The following is a 19,861-nucleotide window of genomic DNA, read 5'->3' as shown; positions in this document are numbered from 1 at the left end:
GAGCACGGCAAAGAAAATTTGTTTTCCCCTTGCTGATGATGATTCGTTTTAAAAATAGAACGAATGGTTAATGAGCTTTCCTTTAGCGTTGGAGGGATGTTGTGCTTTTTTGCGCGCGTGTGTGTGTGCCTTTTCCCCCTCCAAAAACGATCGTAATACCAGTCATCAGTTTCTACCCTGTTGCAGCCATTTTACGATGCCGTACCGGTTCATATAACTTCTACTAATGTATTCCTTGCCATTAGTATTCGCTTCAGAAAATGTATTTTCAACGTTAAACAACGATTTATCGAATGGACGAAATGGTAACCGAATGCAACGCGTCGTTTGGCATTTTTGCTATTTTCACATCCGGGTCACAGGGCTAGTTATGCCCCGTCCGGTTTACCCGGTTCCGAACATTTTGATCAACCTGTGATTTATGCATAATTTCTTCCGATGTTTCCTTTCTACCGGGTTCGGGTCCATTTGGTCAAATGTGGGGAAGGATTGAAGGAGCAACCAAAAAAAATGCTAACCGGAAAATGCTGCTAAAACGAATAGCAGGAACCAACATTGTTCGTATTCGGTCTCGTGCCCTTGAATGGTCGATTTGCCGTGTCTGCCGGATGGTGAAATGTTCCGTGGAAAACCCGGGCCTCGGCTGAAATGTAGGCGAATTTTTTCGGGTGTAATAAATTTCTATGACCTTCCTTTTCATACCTTCGGACCGAACTCAAGAGCCGTCCGTTTTCATCGTCTTTCCTGTGATGACCTCTTGGTACGTTAAACCATATCACACTTCATCATGAAACTAGCCGACGCTATCCTATCCGTGCAAGGCAAATAGCGCCGGATTCGGATATTTCCTTGCGTTCCGTGACCGGTAAATGTGCCGTATTTTATTTTTATGCCAACATTAACACTTCACTTTACGGTAAATACTATCGAACTGATGGAACCGGGCAAACCGTGGTTCGTTCCCATCGTCCTTCCGGTGATGGATGTACAGCAACACGGAAAGGACAGCTTGGTTGGCTCGTAAACGATTTGTCAACGCGATTTCAGTACAACAGCCAGACGTGAAGATCGTGCAATAGCACACCACAACCAGCAAAGGGAATCCGATGATTAAAACCTTTGTGGCGCAGAATTGACCACTGCTTCAGCGACGATAAGATGAATACGTACGCAAGCAAAAAGCGACACCTTTTTATTTTGGATTTGTTTAGGAAAAACGTTTAAAACACCCCAAAAAGTTAATTCCAAAATCGCACAAAATGTTCATTTCAAGAGGAAAAAGGACACGAACTGGTTAATGCCAAAGGATTAACGGCATGGTTCGGGAATCTCGTTTAGAATTAATTACGTTTTTTTTGCCTTCTGCAGAGATATTGATAACGTGAACAAAGGGACCGTTTTCATGTTCCAAAGTATATCGTGTTTGATTTGTATTTGAATGCGTAATAAGCCGAACTACATTACCATTTAAATTTCGGGGTGTTTTTATTAATGCCTTGTACAATCTCTGCTATACCTATGTGAGGATAAGTTTTTTAAAGCGAAAGGTAATATATAAGATTACGATAAACAAGATGGCCGTTTTAAGAAAAAAAAATACTTTTAACAGTATTTCTGCATATTATATTTTGAAAGTGATTTATAAACAAATTTTTAAAGTTTTTGTACACAACATTAGGACGTGGTTCTCTTCATAAATTTGCTTAATCTGACTTTCGGAAAATTTTATTTATTCTTCGTGCCGCTTCGGGTGCTGAAAAGTGTCGAAAATGTGACCAACTTGTGGTAACTAATCCTTTACCAGCGGTTTCATTTTTGGTGGTGACACCCATTATAATCAGGCTGGTTGTTTTTTTTTCTCTTTTCGTAGTGTGATATCTTACAATCTTATCTTTCATCCTGAAACACCAAACCATGTTGAAACCAACAGCACTCATAGGGCCATGTGATGGGATGACAGTGGAAGATTATTACTTTTCCCTAAGGTTTAAAAGCGGGTTTTTTTTATTGTTTTTTGTTTTTGTCTTAAACTTTTTCGTTACATCTTTCCATCAAGCGGTAACCGGGTAACAGAGACCAATTCCCTGATAAGCCCAGACAGTGCGGTAAGCTGTGTGCAACTGGTGCAGCGAGATGACATTTATGTCCCAAGAACATACAGTCACCTCGAATCCCACACACAGCTCAACGAGATACCACTGTTATGGCGAAAGTTTGTGCTACTCGTGGTTGTGTTCCGGCACAGCAGTGAAGTTCACAAACACATCCACTGTTGCACACACACACCATCAAGTGGTTGGCAAGTGACGGTGTATCTTATCAACCGATAAGAATGCACGTTCAATCCGGCTACAGCCAAAGTAGGGTTTTGTGGCGAAAGATGTGTGTTGCAAGCAAAGCATAAAACTTGTGCCATATCTTGTGCCGTGAACGGCATTCATCGTAGTTGATGTTGTTGAAAATGGCAAAAACACAGCAATAATGTGCCGTTGCTTGCAAACTATTTTAAGCTGGCTTTCGGCCTTTGTATGTGAGCCATAGTTAACCGTTGTCGTCCGCCCTTACCACAGCCACAACCTAACATCGATTTTATCGACATCGATTCCACCTCGTTGGCTGCTGGCGTGCAACACTTTCACACACTAAGGGCTTTTTGTTGATGTGTGCATAATCGATCCGCCTTTTTTCCACCCCGGCAGGCACTAAGCAGCCCCGGGAGAAGGTACGTACTATTTAACACTTTGTTGTACCATCGGCAATCTGCTTTGATTATTCATCTCGAAGCACTGCTTACGACACCTGGATCGGCACACCAACCAGGAAGGACTCGATTGTCGTTTACGATAAGACAAATTTAAATGTTCCCCCTCGCCCCCCCCCACTTGTAAGGAATTCCGTGGAAAATGGGAATGGAAAAGACGAAATTCCAACTCACGACCATGACGAATTGAAACGGTACAAATAATCGTTTGCTTTGCTCGTTTACCGGTACGTCTGTTAATCGCATATCACGATAATCACGAAATGGCGAAATTTTAGCCCATCAACGTTTTACAAATACTTGAAAGGGGGGCTGTTGCTAAATCGAGGGTGAATGAAATGGGAAAAATCGGGTAAAGAAATGGAGATGATTTTGTGGAAGAAGCGGTTGGAGTTTTCCACAGGAAAGTTGGAACATTTGGCATCGTAAAGGGAACAAAAACGAGCAGGAGCATATTTTCTCTGTGTTAAGCATATGTGCACCGGTTTTTCAAGTAGGTTTTCGTAGAATTGATTGAATTATCGATCGACGGAAATGATCCGTTCTATCATTCAAGATTGCTGCACGAACGAGGGCCTCCATTGCGAACGTTCTATTTCAAAATAATCGAAATGGCTTGTCTTGTCATGTATTGCTTTGCGGAGAAGGCTCACAACAACAACAGCTTGATTTCGATACAAAATTTCGATTACATGAACTAGTTCTAATATGTAATAGAAAACAGAAGAAATAACATAATACAGTGCGTAACATAACTATAGAGGTACATGATATTTCCAGAATGAAAATTATAGTTGAACAGATAGACTAAAAGGATGTTCTACAAAGTTTTTTTCTTCTATATTCTATGAAATTAAATTCTTTCAAAAATGTATGAAAATACATACATCTTATAACTACGTTACGCACTGTAGGTAATAAATAATTCATTTTTATTGCAATACAAAAGTTACACAAATACAATTTAATTATTTTTCAACATTCATCATCCCACCAAAAACCACTCCTGCTCGGCAAGGCAAACAAACAACGGCCATGCTATGCCACGCTCGACGCAGCCTTGTTGAACGAGCAAAGTTTTCGAATAATACCAACCTCAAAAACCGATGTCCAGCTGCTTTTTAGCACCACCGAAATCGGTTCCCTTCAGCACCATCCCTTTGCCAACTGATTCTCATGCTGATTAACGAGGAACGAGTCGAAAGATTTGGTTTCGATTTTCAATCTCTAATCCGACACAAACTTTTCCCCTTCTTGGAAAAACTAAAGCTCGTGGATTTGTTACCAAACCGAGAACGCGTCATGGTGGGTTAATCAAAAAACATATAAATGATTACATTTCCGATCTGCGTGCGTTAACGTTGAAGTCTTTTTTTTCGAGAAGGAAAACCAAAGTGTCTTAACGTATTGAAACACCCTTCGGTGAAAGTTTTTAATTTATAATCAACGGGAGAAGTTTCCTTTATTTTTGCGGTGATTAAAACGTACCGGGATCTTTAGGGAACAACCCCAAAAAAGAGGTGCGAAGCATAAGTATAATTAAAATTAATAGCTTTGCCCACAAAATTTGATTAAAGGGAAAGGTAAAATTCACTTGACGATACACAAAAAATAAACATTTTACGCCCTTCAATAAATTGAAATAAGTAAAATGATCGGGATCCAATGCCAAAAGACTCCACAAAAAATGAACACAGTTGACCCTTAATTGGACGCTGTTATTTATTTATTCGTTCAGAAATTCCTCCAAAAAACCATCACCAAAGTTTCTGCTTATCAGCAATCCCCACGAAAAACCCAATCAAATGACGCCTCCCTTTGCTCGCGATTTGTTGTCCTTCTCCATTGCTCATAATCGTTTCGACACTTTCCATTGCATTGTGCCGTCGGGATGGATTGTTCGGTCGTTTATTTTTCTCTCTTCTTCTAACGATTGACTTTTGGGCCCACACAGTGCCCGATAAACCGTTGGCCTAGGATGTGTATGATTCCTTCCTTAGCGTACAGGGTGTGCTTGAGAAAATCTTACCAAAACCACTTAAGATGCTTATCGAATGACCGTAAACAAGTGAAAGTTTCCGCTGGAAGCATGCTCCACACGCTGAACGTTACTCTGCCCTGTAAGGAAGCTTTCCTTCCGAACCATCGTTCGGGTGGCGGGATCTGGACTGCTGACAGTGGAAATGTTTGCACGGGAAATCGTTTATCAGCTGCTTAGATAAACCGGATTTCTTTCCGAAAAAAAGCCTCTTCACCGAGCGGTAATGGATCGTGCGGGCTTGAGAAGGTTGCTTATTTCATTCAACTACAAAACACGTACCGTTAACTAAATTGATACTAGAATCAGGATAATCACTTTATAAACTGATACAACAGCAAAAAAAAAAATGCTGCTCCAGTACTCTTCAGTTTTTCTTTTTAGAAACGGCAAGAAGTTTAAAATTGATAGAGAGAATTTTAATTAAACGGCAAAAAAAAAAACAACTTTTGCGCTCAATTTTAACAGGTCTTTTATATTCGTACGTTTCGCTTTCCATGCCTTCTTTCTCGATCGGTTCTACCTGATTAATGCATTGTTGAAGTTGTGATAAACATTGCTTAACTCGCTACACCCTAGGGAGGTAAGGTAACAACAAGCCCCAAAAGCTCTTAAGCGTTTTTTTTGGGCATTGTTGTGCCAGGCTTTCCAGCAAAAGCAGTTAGTGAAGTTTATTCTTTTTTTTTTCGCTTGCTGAAGAACTTTTGTTCGCCCTTCTGCCTTGCAGAACTTGCAGGGGAAAAGCGACATGGCAACTTTCGGTCGTGTAAATTCCACCCGGGAGCAAAAACTTTCCCTTTCGAAAAGAGCCGAGGTTGTGAAATCTGTTTGCAAATTAGATTCCTTCATTCAAAACAGCAACCTTCCAATAGTAGTTCCAGCCAGCGGTGAAGCGCGATCCAGTTTTGTGTCGCGTAGTAATTGCCAAACGCTTCGGTAGCAACTCCAACACCAGCCAGCACCAGCGTAACATTTACCTATCGGCTTTTCGGTTCGAATCATTTCACTCGCTTTTCCGGACGTGCCACCCTATCCGGCTGGTTGGCGGAAATGGAAAGCATGATGAGAAAAAGAACACAGTCCACAGACAACACGTACCGTACCGACGAGCCGCGCTCTTTTGTCCTGTCCGTATTGGAGGCGATTCAACAAACTGGCTGGGAAATGAAAGCACTTGTCATTAGTTCATTCCGATTTCATCTCACATCCTTGAATGAATGTTTCCTGTTACCATTCGCTTCGGAATAGCAAGCGGAATAGCAAAAAAAAGGAACGATTACAGTTTTTCCAGCGTGTTCCAGCATCGTATGACGATCTACGGACGACGGCTGGCAAACGAGGATGGTAGTTTGAAATTTTAAATCCAGAAATTTGGACGATTAATTTGCTGTGAAGAATTCGCCGGATACATTTTAATTGGTCCGTTCGGTATGCGAACGTGCGAATCATCGCTGTGACTGTTTAATGGGTTTAATTTTCTTCCCGAAATGGTTTTTATTACAGCGTGGCACGTTAGAATAACCTGCTACAGTGAGATAATATGATCGATCATTAAATGCTTTAAAATGTCTCATTTTTTTATTATGCAGCTTAGAACATTAAAGTACTCATTGTTACAATTAAAAAAAATCCATATTCTATTAAATCAAACCAAAACAAAAAAGGTTCTCTACGTGCCTGGTTCTTATAAAGAGGCGGGGTAGAAAATGGCTAGTGACTTCCTGTTAGTTATAGTTTTCCGGTTGGTGATGAAGGAAAGACAAGTCGACACTATGTTTACCTTCATCAATGTCAACCGTACCACAACTATTTTTTTAAAAATGTTTTATGTTCTTTTCCATTACCAACATTCGAAGCACATCATCGTACGAAATTAGCTTTTTACTCATGCACCTGCCATTCTAAACGATGAGATTCGTCGGTACCTCAACATTCTCCAAAACAAAACAAAAAAACCAGAACTCCCTGTTTCGGGTTTGGTTTCTCTGCAATAGGAACTAAAAAAGCCTATCTGTTGGGAAAGATTTATTTACTCTTGCTGCTGCTGTTGATGTTGCTTTACAACCAGTTCCATGTGGCCTCGAAATACTCCGTTGAATGTCCCAAGTGTCCCACAGAACAAATGTCGGTCGGCTTACCTGCCGATCTACCGGTACGGACGCTTCTGGCCCTCCAACCTGAGACAGGCTCATCAAAGGTAAAATATTCTCCCATTTTCCACCGTACGGGTGAAACCCTAGAGCCCCCGTTTTTTCCCTTTTTTCCCGGGTTTTTCCATCGATTCTTTCACCGGCATTTTGTGCCCAATGACCCAAAAGCTGAAACTAACCAGCTGCGAAAACGGGCTTGTGAACTGTTTTTGATCGTTACCGGAGCAGTTTGCTTTAAGCTTTTGCCACCTAGCCATTCGGGGTTTTATTTTTATTTCAAGTTAACATACAAGTGGAAGAAGAAAAAACCAACGTAACGATGAATAAAATGAAATCGTCCAATCCTCGCCTCTAGGTCTTCACGCTGAAGCTAAAGCTTTTATGCTGAACGAACCAGAATCCTTTTTTGGAGCTTTTTGAATTTGCGTATGTTGGTCGGTGACGATGATCATTCTTTGCAACAGGCATCAGACACATATGGGCTACACTTTGTTTGCTTTCATCCGATTGAGTTCCCGTGACATTTGACACGTAGTACAGACATTTTAAGCTCCAACAGCGAAAGGTCAGTTTAAAGGTCCAAAGCATTCCAACCAGAGTTGTTCTACCTTAGCTCTTGCTTTTTAAACGAACGTTGGATTTGTAGACCATTTTGCGCTGTGTCTTTTTACAAACTTTGGCAAACAAAAATATCCCATTACCAACGATATTAAACAAATAAGCCCTTTGTTAGGTGGTAGGAAACGGTTGCGACTCAGTCCTGATGGTTATCCTGAAAAGGAGCAAATTCGCAAAAAAAGTAAAACGCCATTTGCAAGCATTGAGAAGCATTTATGTTTACCTTCGCTTCTTTGAGGTAATGAGAGTTGATTGGATTTCGTTTATCTTCTCGAATTTGGGTAAACCTGATTCCCTAATCATTTCAACTACAGCATTACAACGCTTTTGCTACATTCCACTGCCAGTGTAGTGAAGGAAAGCCTCTCTTTCCAGCTATGATGGTACACGGTCAATGAACACGTAGATGGCAGTAGATGGTTGTCATTGAGTGCTGATAAATCGATAATAGGAAAGCGAATGAACTTATGTTTCAAGTACGATAACGTGTGCGTGTATCTAGTCGGGGTTTTGGTCGGGGAAGGCAGGGGGGTGGAATTTTTGGGCCAAAAGAAACAAAAGCCTACCGATCAATATCGCCTTTGCTACATCATGGCAGGAGTCTCTCATCATAACGATTGTCACGATACGATAGATACACACTTTGTCGTCGGTCAACGTTGCCTTACCTCGTTCGTATTGTACGATTGTGATTGTGAATCGCCACGAAAATCCGAAATCAACCAACACAGCTAATGGCCAAACAGCTAACCATATTTTCCAATTCCACAACCTCCAAACCAACAAAAAAAAAATCCTCCCCGTCGTCGGAGTTGATCGGAGCATCAGCATTGTCAAGTTAATAAGCGGTGGGCCATGTTACACGTCTTGTGATTCTTTTTTCCCGTTCCTGCTGGTACCATACACGATACATCGTTGGTAAAGTAAACAAAACAACAACAAAAAAAACCCTTATATTGTACGACGTAAAAAAAACCGATGATGACACAAAATGGTATGCCCTGTTACGGTTAGATTTGTGGAAATTGGAACAGCAACGTCAAAAGCGCACGGTTGCAAGCTGGAATGTGGATTGTGCTACGGGAAGTGATAAAAAATAATGAATATTTGCAAAACGGTACAAACGGAGGCTGGCATTATTGTTAGCTTTACAGCACCGGTTCTGGTGGCTTGATGGTTTTTGTGAGCTTTAGCAAATAAACTTGTCTGTTGTTCCTGTTGATCCTAATCAATGCTAACGATTGTAACCGGTGACAGTGATTTTTCTTATGACATTTTATTTCCCTTTATGACAAAGGTGTGATGCTGGGAAAGGAATTAAATTTTGAATGTAAGGAACTCTCATAGCCTGCAGAAAATCGTTGTGAAACCACAAGCAAACAAGCAAAGTGAATCGCTTTTTTATAGAATCCTCCACATATCTCCAAGGAACTTTAACAATTTCTTGGTTTTAACTTGTCTAAACAATGTTTTCGTTCGTTACTTTCTTTCGCTCCATTTCGTTTGCCTCAATTCGAGGAAATTGTACCCAATTAGGCTGAAACGGTCTGAAATGCTCAACAAAATAAAAAATCCTAGAAGCATCCAATAAGTGGACGAAAGTTGTACAAGTAGGTACTTCCAAACTTCCTTATTGAAATAAAAACAAAAGTAACGCATCCAGATATTAGCAAATACATTTTCAACAACTTTAATGGGAAATCCTGACTCATATCGCACATAGACATTGCTCTAAAGTGCAGACATGGTAGTGTCTATATTTAAAAACCTCATTCCCGGAGAAGCTTTTGTCTCGTTTGCTGAAGAAATGGTTTTCTCAACTATCTTCGCTTTTGGCTTTCACACTTGGTTACTGCTCCGTTGCGATATCGCACATGCTGCATACGAAGAAACCGGGAATGCATCTTTTGCTCACATTAGCACGAAATCCATTATAAGTGAACAGCTCTTTTAAGGATCGTACCGTTTTTCTCTACCTACCGAACGACGTTTGGAGCAAATAAATCTTCCCAGAAACGGGCAAATTTGCAGCTTCTTACCATATCGTAAGGTGCCCACAAAAGCGCACCGTCGACAGCCATTTTCCCGTGGAAGAAATATGTTTTCCCTTTCCTGGTTAAGGTGAAAACGGTTTGGCAAAAAAGCAAATTTGGTGCTGAATGAACTTGGAATGGCTTTTGAAGGATCTCGTCTATCCTTCGACACACGGTAAATGTATGACCCGGGTAACTCAATCATCTATCAATCGGTACTTTCTGTGTAAGTTTTCATCCTCAAGCTACTCATAGCTATCATAAGTAATTATTCCACTTTTTCTTCTACGTTTTGTGGATAAGATTGTGCGGAGAAAAAAAACAGCCCAAAAAAAAGGCTAGGCCCCAAGATAGTGATTAGTTTGCTAGTGTAGTGCCAGTATCAAAGCTTCCCTGCATTCATTCGGCGACCAAATCCCATTTCGCAAAGCAATCCCATTCGCAGAGAGACGTAGCCAGTTCAAAAGACACCACCGACATAAGACTATCAGCGCTAAAAGATCACTCTGGGTTTTTGGATGCTGGGAGGAAAAGTGATGCGAAGGGCATCACGTGGAACAGTAGACAGCTGGAAGGATAATCGGCACAGGAAATGTATGACTGCCATTCAAAGCCGGGTCACGAAGAATAGCGGTGCCTACCAGGGATGGCGTTCCATTGCCAGTACCAAAAACCCCTAACTCGGGCTGGTGCTGGCAAAATTTATGGCTTCACTTCCGTTACGCGTCGAGCAATTCGGGCGCGCTGCAAACACTCTGTGTGTGTGTATGAATATTTGACGATTTGGTGGGCGCAACCGACAAGCGTCTCGTGCACACGGAAGACGTAAATGGTACCCTGGACCGATGATACTACACACGGGTTTTGAAAGGATGGATACCAAATGAAGCCGGTTACGGTTGATGCTTATCCTTTCTTTCGTTTTTTTCCGCCCTCGTCCTGTCCTCGTGTGGTCTAATTTTGCGTGCAACAGCTGTTTGATTCGTTTGTAGCCCCAGAAATGGGCAGAGCGAAGCTGTGGTTGAGCAATATTTCGCTACGCTAGACAGACAGTTGCTGCGTTTCGTTCAATAAACTGATGGAGGTAGAAAAATGGCTTTTGACAGGCCACGGATGTCTTCTGCATTTGGTACGCACAGGAGTGCAGGAGTGAAGCGATAAAGTGGAGCTGAATTTGCTTGTACAAGAAGCAATACAAATATGATTTCACCACATTTTGTTCACATTACTAACATTGGAAAATTATTTCTAGTTATTTCATTTATTTTATTATGTACAACGAGGACAATGTAACATCAAAGGTACTTTTCTTGCTTCGATCTGGTGGGCTTTTCGCATTGGAATGCCACAATATTGTCCACGGAGGAGCAGGAATAAAAAAAGCCATCCCTTCGACATTCAGAATCAAAGACAGATTTTTTTTCCTTTCACAGAAAAATCCACAATCCATGTAAAAGACTGTTATTTTCCCAACATAACACCATTGAATGTGACTTCCGTGAATACGATACTGTGCCCTGGTTGCATGCCCACCGGGCATGTGTTTATTTGTGTCAAGCAACATTCAGTTCTGTACATCAAACACGCTTCAATGCAGGACGAACAAGACGACACGGACGACAGTTGCGTGCGGTGGGGAAGAGTTTATGCACCAAAAGCAAGTGGTATAAAGTTAAAACTGTGACAATGTTCCAAAAAAAAAAAACCCCCCAGTGTACTCTCGGACAACTCGGATATGATTGTGGATTGAATGCTTGGCACGTACTATGGGGGGTCCGGATGGAGGGAGGAGGAGATTTTTTTCTCTCTCTACACCATCTTCCCATTTATCCAGTTGCCTTATCGCGAGGAAAGCGGGTTGGCAGTGTCACGTTCGAATGCCAACCATCAATCAAACGTACTGTGCGGGTCGTCACCGGGGTCGAGTTTGGACTGGAAAACCTCGAAGACCATCTGTTGTACCGCAAGCTTGGGTTGGATGTTGAAGTATTTTTTTCTCTTTGAAGATGGGACACATTTCCTCGTGAATATGGTTCAAGTTTCGGCACAATTCTTTGGTACAAAGGCAAAAAAAAAAACTGGAGCTTTGTACAATAAGCACACCGAATAAGTTCCCAGAAATATGATACTTTGTCACTATTGACAGTTATTAAGTTGTGTTCATGTATTGCTGGACCGAATTCCAGTAAACCTTCCAATAAATGGCTTTACTACGCTCTAAGCTCTATTTTGGAACTAGTAAGTGAATATTTTTTTTACGTTAATCCTCCCCAAACAAATGGAGACGCCTGGTTGATGTCAATATGGCACTTTCTGTTCCCTTTCTAATAAATATTTTTGTACAATCGTGTGCAATTTTTGCATTAGACATTTATGAACTTAGTTAAGCATCGAATTGCTGGAATCGGTACATTGTGAATGAAATATGTTCGATGATTATCTGCCGCTATTATTATCCATCCAGCTCGAAGATTAATACATCTTTCCGTCCGTTTGCTTGATGATAATGTAATGGTAATGGCGAAAAAATAGTCTTCCCTCTTTATTCCCATAGCGTTCCAATCCAGGCTGGGAACGCATTTTTGACGTATTTATCACAGTGGGATTACTAAAATATTCAAAAAAAAAACCCCTCGGGATGCTTATACAAATAATTTATGGACAATCATTTTGTGGTTTATGGCACCGGCGCCTTATTTCACACGCTGCTGGTGTCCTTACCGCCGGCCGCTGTGCTTTAATCAAATAAAACCCACATCATCCACCGGAATGCCAGAATGCCACAGTCAATACTGACCTACAAATCGTGCGTATTTGCATGTGCTTTTCTTCTTTGTTCTCTACTGTCTCCCTGTATTTGGTTCCTACTCTGCTCATTCATGCTTCTTTTTTTCTACACCTATTTAAGCTTACTTTTTGATGTAGTTTGCTGCACCCAGATTAGTGCGAATGGATGGAAGAAGCCAAGCTAACCCAGTGGTTGTGTTCAAAATAACGGCTTGTGGGATTTACTGTCGGTACTGCCGGCTTGGCATACGGCTTGACGGCCTAGTATGTTTCCTTTCATGGCGGTTGTGTTTGCCACTGACACGTAAACTGATTACGAAATTGAAGCTTGCTGTAAATGAGAGTTAGATCCGACCGTTCCCTGCCCATTTACGACCCGAACCGGCCGGGTCGAGGAGCCTTCTCTGCTTGATTGGGTTGTACTAATAAAACTGTGATTGTTTTTATGGATTATCAAGCAGAAAACATAAATATAAAGCACTTTATTGATAAATGAATCAACGAAAAGCAGAAAAGTTTGATAGAAATAGCTTTATTATAAGAAAAAATTATGTAAAGCGAGTTTAATAAGGATAATTTGTTATATGAATTACATAAGGAAGCTAAACATGTATTAAAATATATGAAAATTTAAAATCGTACAGGACGGAGGAAATAATAACTTAAAGTTTCAACTCACTTTCTGTGCAAGCTTATTCGACGACCTCAAAGTCATTTATTTTTGCTAAGTCAAACCACACAAAGGAAACCCAGCGTGTGGGTGTAAGTTAAATGGTATAAACGACACCAAAGGCGCATCAGTGAAGGTGGAGCAACACGCAAGACGAATTCTTAACACCTTCCTAAACTAATGATGATGAAAAATAGCCCACAGACAAAACCACCGTACCAGCTGTGTGTAGTGTAGCATCACGAAGCTTACGTTTGCCCGGTGTCGTAAAGAGACCGAAACAAGAATAATTTAAGCATTAATGAGTTTTGCTCGTTTTTTTTCCTCTTAGAAGTTGATTAAATCCATCCATTCCATGAGATCGAAGGTGGGAAAAATAATTCTTTTAGCAAAAAAAAAAACCGTCTCTTCTGACACACGGTGTCGGAAATCGAAGAATCACGAGATTTAATGTGTACAAGACTTGTAGTTATATTTAAAAAAAAATGAGAATTCTGTCACTAAAGCATCTTCCATATTTTCATCCTTTTCCAGGTACAGTCCAGGCCTGACCATTAACAACATTAAACAGGTGATCAACGAAACAATCGAAACCAATATCTGTAAGTGTACGACGACGCGCTGAATAGCCGGATTACGTCCGAATCTAACCAATATTCTACGATTCCTTCTCACCTTCACATCGCGTACAGTACGCAAACCAGCACCGACACGCTTGCGGGAGCTAATACGACAGATCCGTGCCTGCCGAACAGCAGCCGAAGAACGTGCGGTGGTCAATACAGAATGTGCCTACATCCGGAGTACTTTTCGCGAGACGGACTGTATCTGGAAGTGTCGCAATATGGCGAAGTTGCTGTACATCCACATGCTCGGGTATCCGGCACATTTCGGACAGGTGGAATGTCTGAAGCTGGCCGCCAGCTCCAAGTACACCGACAAGCGGATAGGATATCTGGGCGCAATGCTATTGCTGGACGAGCGGACCGATGTGCACGTGTTGCTTACGAACTGCCTTAAAAAGTAAGTCGCCCCAGGAAAGATACACCAGCTTCGATAAGACAAAAACTTCTGACAGTAAAACGAGTTCCGTGGCGTGGGGCGATGTGGATCCTTAAAATACTTCAACTGCAAGGGTTTACTTCACGCACCAACGCACCAAAAAGTCATAATTAAACGACCATAATAAACCAAAATTTTAATTAATTTTCCATTCTAAAGCACGAGTACATCCCGGCCAGCAGCCGGGTTGATGATTATCTTGGAAATTTTTTTATTTTTTACTGTACAATAAGCTCAGTGCTTTATTTAAACCCTGCTGCAAGAGTACAGAAATAGCCCCTTATTGTTATTTTTATGATACTTTTTACTGATGAAGGTCTTTTTTAATTATATTGAAACATTTTACTCGAACCAAAAGCATTGTAATTACCAAGCGTTTCTAACCGTATACGAATGTTTTACTTCACTTCAGCGATCTCAACAGTCCCACACAGTTTGTCGTAGGTACGGCACTGTGCACACTAGCCGCCATTGCATCGCCCGAGATGGCCCGGGATCTGTGCAACGATGTCGAGCGTTTGATCGTGTCCACCAATGCGTTCCTGCGCAAAAAAGCGATCCTATGTGCCTTTCGGTTTGTGCGCCGCGTCCCGGAGCTGATGGAGGACTATCTGCCAAAGTGTGAGGTGTTTCTGGCGGACAAAAACCATGGTATCCTGATCGCGACCATCACGCTCATTACCGAGATGTGTGAACAGAGTGTGGCCGTGCTGCGGTACTTTAAATCGATCATTCCCACACTGGTGCGTATGCTTAAATCGCTCACCGTGACGGGTTATTCGCCGGAGCATCTCGTAAGTGGTGTAAGCGATCCATTTCTGCAGGTGAAAATTTTACGCCTATTGCGTGTGCTTGGTCACGGTGATTCGACGCAGTCGGAAATTATGAACGACGTACTGGCACAGGTCGCTACCAATACGGAAACGAGCAAAAATGCTGGCAATGCGATCTTGTACGAAACGGTACTCACCATCATGAATGTTGAGTCGGAGAACAGCTTGCGGGTGTTGGCCGTTAACATTCTCGGACGCTTTCTGCTAAACAACGATAAAAACATCCGTTTTATTGGGTTGCTTACCCTCGTCAAAACCGTGCACAAGGACATGACGGCGGTACAGCGCCATCGCATAACGATCCTCGAGTGCCTTTCGGACGGTGATCCATCGATACAGCGATGTGCCATGGAACTGTCCTTCACCCTCATCAACACACAGAACATCGAAATGGTTGTGCGGGAGCTGTTGCGCTACCTCGAATCGACCGACGCTGAAATGAAAGCACTCTGCAGCAGCAAGATCGTACTGGCTGCCGAAACATATTCGCCTTCGATCCGTTGGCATCTGGATGTGCTGCTGAAAATTCTTACAATAGTAAGTAGAAGAAACTAACTGTGAAATGAACAAAACGCGAGTGATATTATCATTCTTTTAGGCCGGTAACAACATACGAGACGATGTGATCGCGTCCACTATACAGCTCATCTCGAACAGTCCGCAGCACGAGCAGCGTTTTATTACGGACAAAATGTGGGAAGCTATCATGAATATGAACCAGCTCGAGAACCGACAACCATTGGTGCAAGTGGCCGTGTGGGCGATCGGGGAATATGGCGAAGCTGCAGGATTCGATGGTAAGCTTTTGTAGGTTGGCATTTGTACAGAATTATTGTTCCACCCTAAACTATAACAGTTCTCATGGCATGGCAGCGTTGAGGACGTTTCAGATACTCAAACCAATTGATACTAATTTGAAGATGCATAAATAATAACGATGCCAGTAGCATGTGGCATTCATATTTAGCTTGATATTCGTTACAAAAATGCCACCCTCATAACGCAAAGACTGTTCCAAATTGGATCAATACACGAAACATTATCGATTAGTTAATTGTAAATAGGAATCGCTCACCGTTTCGAGGTTGATGATCGATCACCACAAGAAATTACTTATAATTTTTCGTTTTCCTCTCGCTTTCTGAAAATGTAGAGTTTGAACTTATTGAACATTATCGGCAACTGTTGTGGGCACCGCAGCTTTCAATCACCACCAAACAGTACATTCTGGTATCGTTGGCAAAAATCAGCGTTCGAATAGATGGCTGTACACCGTAAGCAAAACTATAAATATTTCACCAATCGTACATCAGTATTGATCCTGCTAATTGTTTCCGCTAATTTTAGGGAAATTCAAAACATCATTAACTCGTTCCGAGTGCACATGAATATTGATCTGCAGCAGCGAGCGAACGAATTTTCGCAACTATTCACCAACTACAAACACCTTCGGAACTCATTGCTCGAGAAGATGCCAAAGTTGAAACTGTCCGAACTGACCACCTCAGAGTACAACGCGGACTTTGCATCTCCAGAAACGTCCGAAGTTGAACAGCAGGAGGAAGAACCGGTAGCTGAGAATGAACCATCGGTAAGCTAAAAGGAACTTTGCATAAATATCTTCACCTGAGCTTTGTAAATTAATCACTCCTTTCTTAAATTTCTTTTTCTAGAATCAAGATATCTTGCTGGATTTATTGGGAGATTGTTTCAGCAGCGATGGGAACGGTAATAATGCACTTGCCGTTGTGCCCGTTTCGCAAACGATTCCCACAACGCAACCCTATCTGCAAACGACGAGCTTTAATCAAAGCGCACTATCATCGTACAATAATAATGGTCCAATGGCAGCTGGTCCAAACACCGACAGCATAATGGATCTACTTGGTATTGCAGCATCAAACCAAACGCATCAGACAATCGAACAGACCACAATACCTGCGATCGACGTTTACAATAAGGACGACATCTACATCCGATTCTTCATCCATCCCTATCCCACCGTAGGCGAACAGCTACCATCATCCGCTGGAGCCCGTATTACCGTACAAACAACCAATGGATCGCAAGCTACGATCGAAAAGTTCCTCTTTCAGGCAGCCGTACCGAAATCGTTTGTACTGACGCTACGTGAACCGTCCAGTACGATGATGCCGCCGGGTGGAACGATCATGCAGGATCTGCTAATTGCACGGCAAACATCGCCCAACCAAGGCGCTGCTGGTTTGCGCATGAAGGTTCGCTTTTCGTACGAAATCGAAAACTACTCCATGATGGAACAGATCGATGTGAACGAATTTCCGAGCGGTTTTCTTCGCTAGCATCGGAACGAACGTTAAGAAATGTAGGGCATTCAAGAAAGAGCTAACTGAATGCATGGTACGATCGCCTTAGAACATTTAAGAAAGTAACCTAACCCGTCAAAAAAATGGTTAGGAAATTCTTAGAGGAGAAATAAAAACGAAAATGCATCTATCACTGGAAAGAACAAATAATGGTACAAAGCATACGATAGAACTGGGGGCCGTATAATCATTCTTTTGTACAGTGTGTATAAAAAAAGAGAGAGAGAGAGCGAGAGAGACACAACAGAACTGTACTTTACAAATGGAAAATGAACCACATAATGCCCCAAAAAGGACGGAAAGCAGATAGGACAAAATGAGGGTTTTCCTATTTAGCTGTGTAACCCTAATACAAGAAGGCCCTTGTTCCGCTTTGTTATCGTTCATCCATTTATCCGGATTCATGGCTTAATAGCCGGCACATGTGATCAAAGTGTATTTTATCAGAAAAAAAACATTACCCACCTAAAACTACCTACTGTGCATGCGTAAAATTGGACCAAACTATTTGACCAGAAACTATCCTTATCCTTGTAAAGAGTAGAACAAACCCAGAACACTTTCATCTGCGCACCGTAGAATTATCGTTGACATTTGCGACACATAACATAGGCGAGGGTAAAGATATCCCTTTACGCACATTCAAATCCCACCCCATTGATTCACAAGGAACACCGGATTGATGGCAACTAGGCACTAATGACTGATGAAACGCTCAATTACAGTTTTCTATCGCGGAAGCATCCATCACGGTCCGGGGTGATTGTTCATAATCGTAACTACTACTTTGAAAACAATTTACAAATGTGATTTTAAGAAGAAATTCATCTACGAATCTATTCTATATCAGTGTTGTACGGAGTGGGAAGAGAAAGCTGCAGTTAGAAAGGGAACTGGTATTGAAGGCTATCGTAGGCAAAATAGTATTCGTTACTTTTAAACCGACGGAAAACACTTGTTCGAATGTTGGCGAAGCGAGTTTTTAAAAGTGGTGCAACATATGGATGTGTTTTAATGTATTCGTTTTTATATAGATGAACTATAAATAAAACATGTTAAGAGAAAAAAGAACAAACAAATGTTTGCAAACCCTCACATGTGTATTATTATTTTAGCGATACTTTTTACTCATACCGATCGACATTATCAATTAGATTGGAAATGGTACGTAACTGATAAGCAAATAGCACAAATCAATGTATGAATTTTGTATTAAACTTCTCTACAATTAAATTGCCTCTTGTACGTTAGCGCATAAGGTTCCATTTGACGGGGTTTAAAGGTTGCTGCCGGTAAAATCGAGAATATAATAGAAAAGCGAAAAACGAAGAAACTTCACCCGTCCTATCACCGCTGTGTGGCGGCCACCTGTTCAGTCCGTTGGATTTTGTATGACGATCAGCAAAAAGTCCTTATCGGGAGCCACCATTATTTCATGCTTTTTGGATCGCACCCGTAGGAAGGACAAATCGTTCGAGGGATCCAGATCACGCACCACCGACCGGGCTTTATCGGATAGCTGACTCATCAACCCGGCGTACTGCACGGTGGACGTATTGTCGAGGGTGCTTTTCACAGGAATTCCTACGGCGAGAAAAACAGATACTGGGTTAGTGTCCGATCGGAACATTTGATGCTCCACTGTTCCATCGATAGTTGTGGGGCATCAACAGAGTAACAATAGATGACATCATCGCAGAAGCACCGTTAGGTACCACACTACAACGTACCTTCATTGTTGACCACAATCGTTCCTACAACGCCTTTGTGCGATTGAATTCGTTTTAGTGTTTCTTCTACCTCTTGCGACTGGAAAGAAAATCATCAACCCGATATGCACATAATGTAAACTTTCTGCATTCTGCAAACGTTGTCATCACCGACAGAGGAGTACTGAATGTATTTTGCTTACCATTTTCTTGTGCTTATGGAAATTGTACTGTTGCCTGTGGCTGACGATACGTTCGTACTGCTTAATTAACTTAGCAAGGTGATTTTAATGGAAATGCAGGCCGGAAAAAACTGGCTAAAACTTTCCTTTTGCAGAAAAACTGTGCAATTTTCCCTGTCGCAGCCACCTTCGATTCGTTTTGTTTTGACAACCAAACGCAGCGTTACCATGATGACAGATCTATTTTTTGTGACATGGTGTAACGGCGTTACTCGTAGTGGTGAATATAACCCAACAGGGTGGTGAAAAGGCGTTTGTTTACATCTTTTTATTACAACAATTTTTATTACATTTTGTTAATAATTTAAGGTTTTTTTTGTCATTCAAGACGGAGTTTACATCTAAATAAGTTAAATAGATAAACAGGCATTAAACACACCTTGTTTTGTTCTTAATATCAAAGCAAAACCAAATTACAAACAGACGTTGTAATGAACACCTTTTGTTACAAGCAACGCGTGCTACAATTGCAAAATTCAAATACAATTCTCGTTTCTTCATAGGCGCCAGTAAACTCTGCTTGAATGAGATAATGGTTCACTCGCATGGTTTTCATTTGATCGTCTGATCTTGAATGCCTTGCATTACTTAAATTTTTACTCTTTAGTTACAT

At 41.5% G+C, this 19,861-nt stretch overlaps 3 protein-coding genes across 7 annotated transcripts in view; 1 reads left to right on the top strand and 2 right to left on the bottom strand.

The window, feature by feature from the left end:
* The window catches only part of LOC125765909 (AP-1 complex subunit gamma-1-like), a 29,286-nt gene extending 10,894 nt beyond the window's left edge, over positions 1-18,392 (top strand). For all 5 annotated transcript variants that reach the window (XM_049431438.1, XM_049431437.1, XM_049431436.1 and 2 more), the window contains exons 3-9: positions 13,592-13,659; positions 13,750-14,080; positions 14,532-15,489; positions 15,551-15,749; positions 16,106-16,226; positions 16,300-16,543; positions 16,626-18,392. In XM_049431438.1, coding sequence (XP_049287395.1) covers positions 13,592-13,659; positions 13,750-14,080; positions 14,532-15,489; positions 15,551-15,749; positions 16,106-16,226; positions 16,300-16,543; positions 16,626-17,273 — 2,569 coding nt within the window. In that variant the 3' untranslated portion in view covers positions 17,274-18,392. The remainder of the gene's footprint in view (positions 1-13,591; positions 13,660-13,749; positions 14,081-14,531; positions 15,490-15,550; positions 15,750-16,105; positions 16,227-16,299; positions 16,544-16,625) is intronic.
* The window catches only part of LOC125765893 (protein purity of essence), a 267,808-nt gene that overhangs the window by 65,571 nt on the left and 182,376 nt on the right, over positions 1-19,861 (bottom strand). The gene's annotated exons all lie outside the window — the stretch shown is intronic.
* On the bottom strand, positions 18,379-19,390 carry LOC125765996 (dynein light chain roadblock-type 2). The gene is made up of 3 exons (XM_049431570.1): positions 19,210-19,390; positions 19,028-19,106; positions 18,379-18,881 (listed from the first exon to the last, which is right to left on the bottom strand). The coding sequence occupies exons 1-3, from the start codon at positions 19,210-19,212 to the stop codon at positions 18,670-18,672; spliced, it is 294 nt and encodes a 97-aa protein (XP_049287527.1). The 5' UTR covers positions 19,213-19,390; the 3' UTR covers positions 18,379-18,669.

Source organism: Anopheles funestus, chromosome 2RL, assembly GCF_943734845.2.
Source record: "Anopheles funestus chromosome 2RL, idAnoFuneDA-416_04, whole genome shotgun sequence".
Classification (NCBI taxonomy): Eukaryota; Metazoa; Arthropoda; class Insecta; order Diptera; family Culicidae; genus Anopheles; species Anopheles funestus.
This window is presented reverse-complemented; position numbering and strand designations above follow the sequence as displayed.

Coding starts and splice junctions, on each gene's coding strand:
- LOC125765996 (XM_049431570.1), bottom strand. Junction 18,882..19,027: donor GATTGTGGTCAACAATGAAG/GTACGTTGTAGT, acceptor TTCTCGCCGTAG/GAATTCCTGTGAAAAGCACC.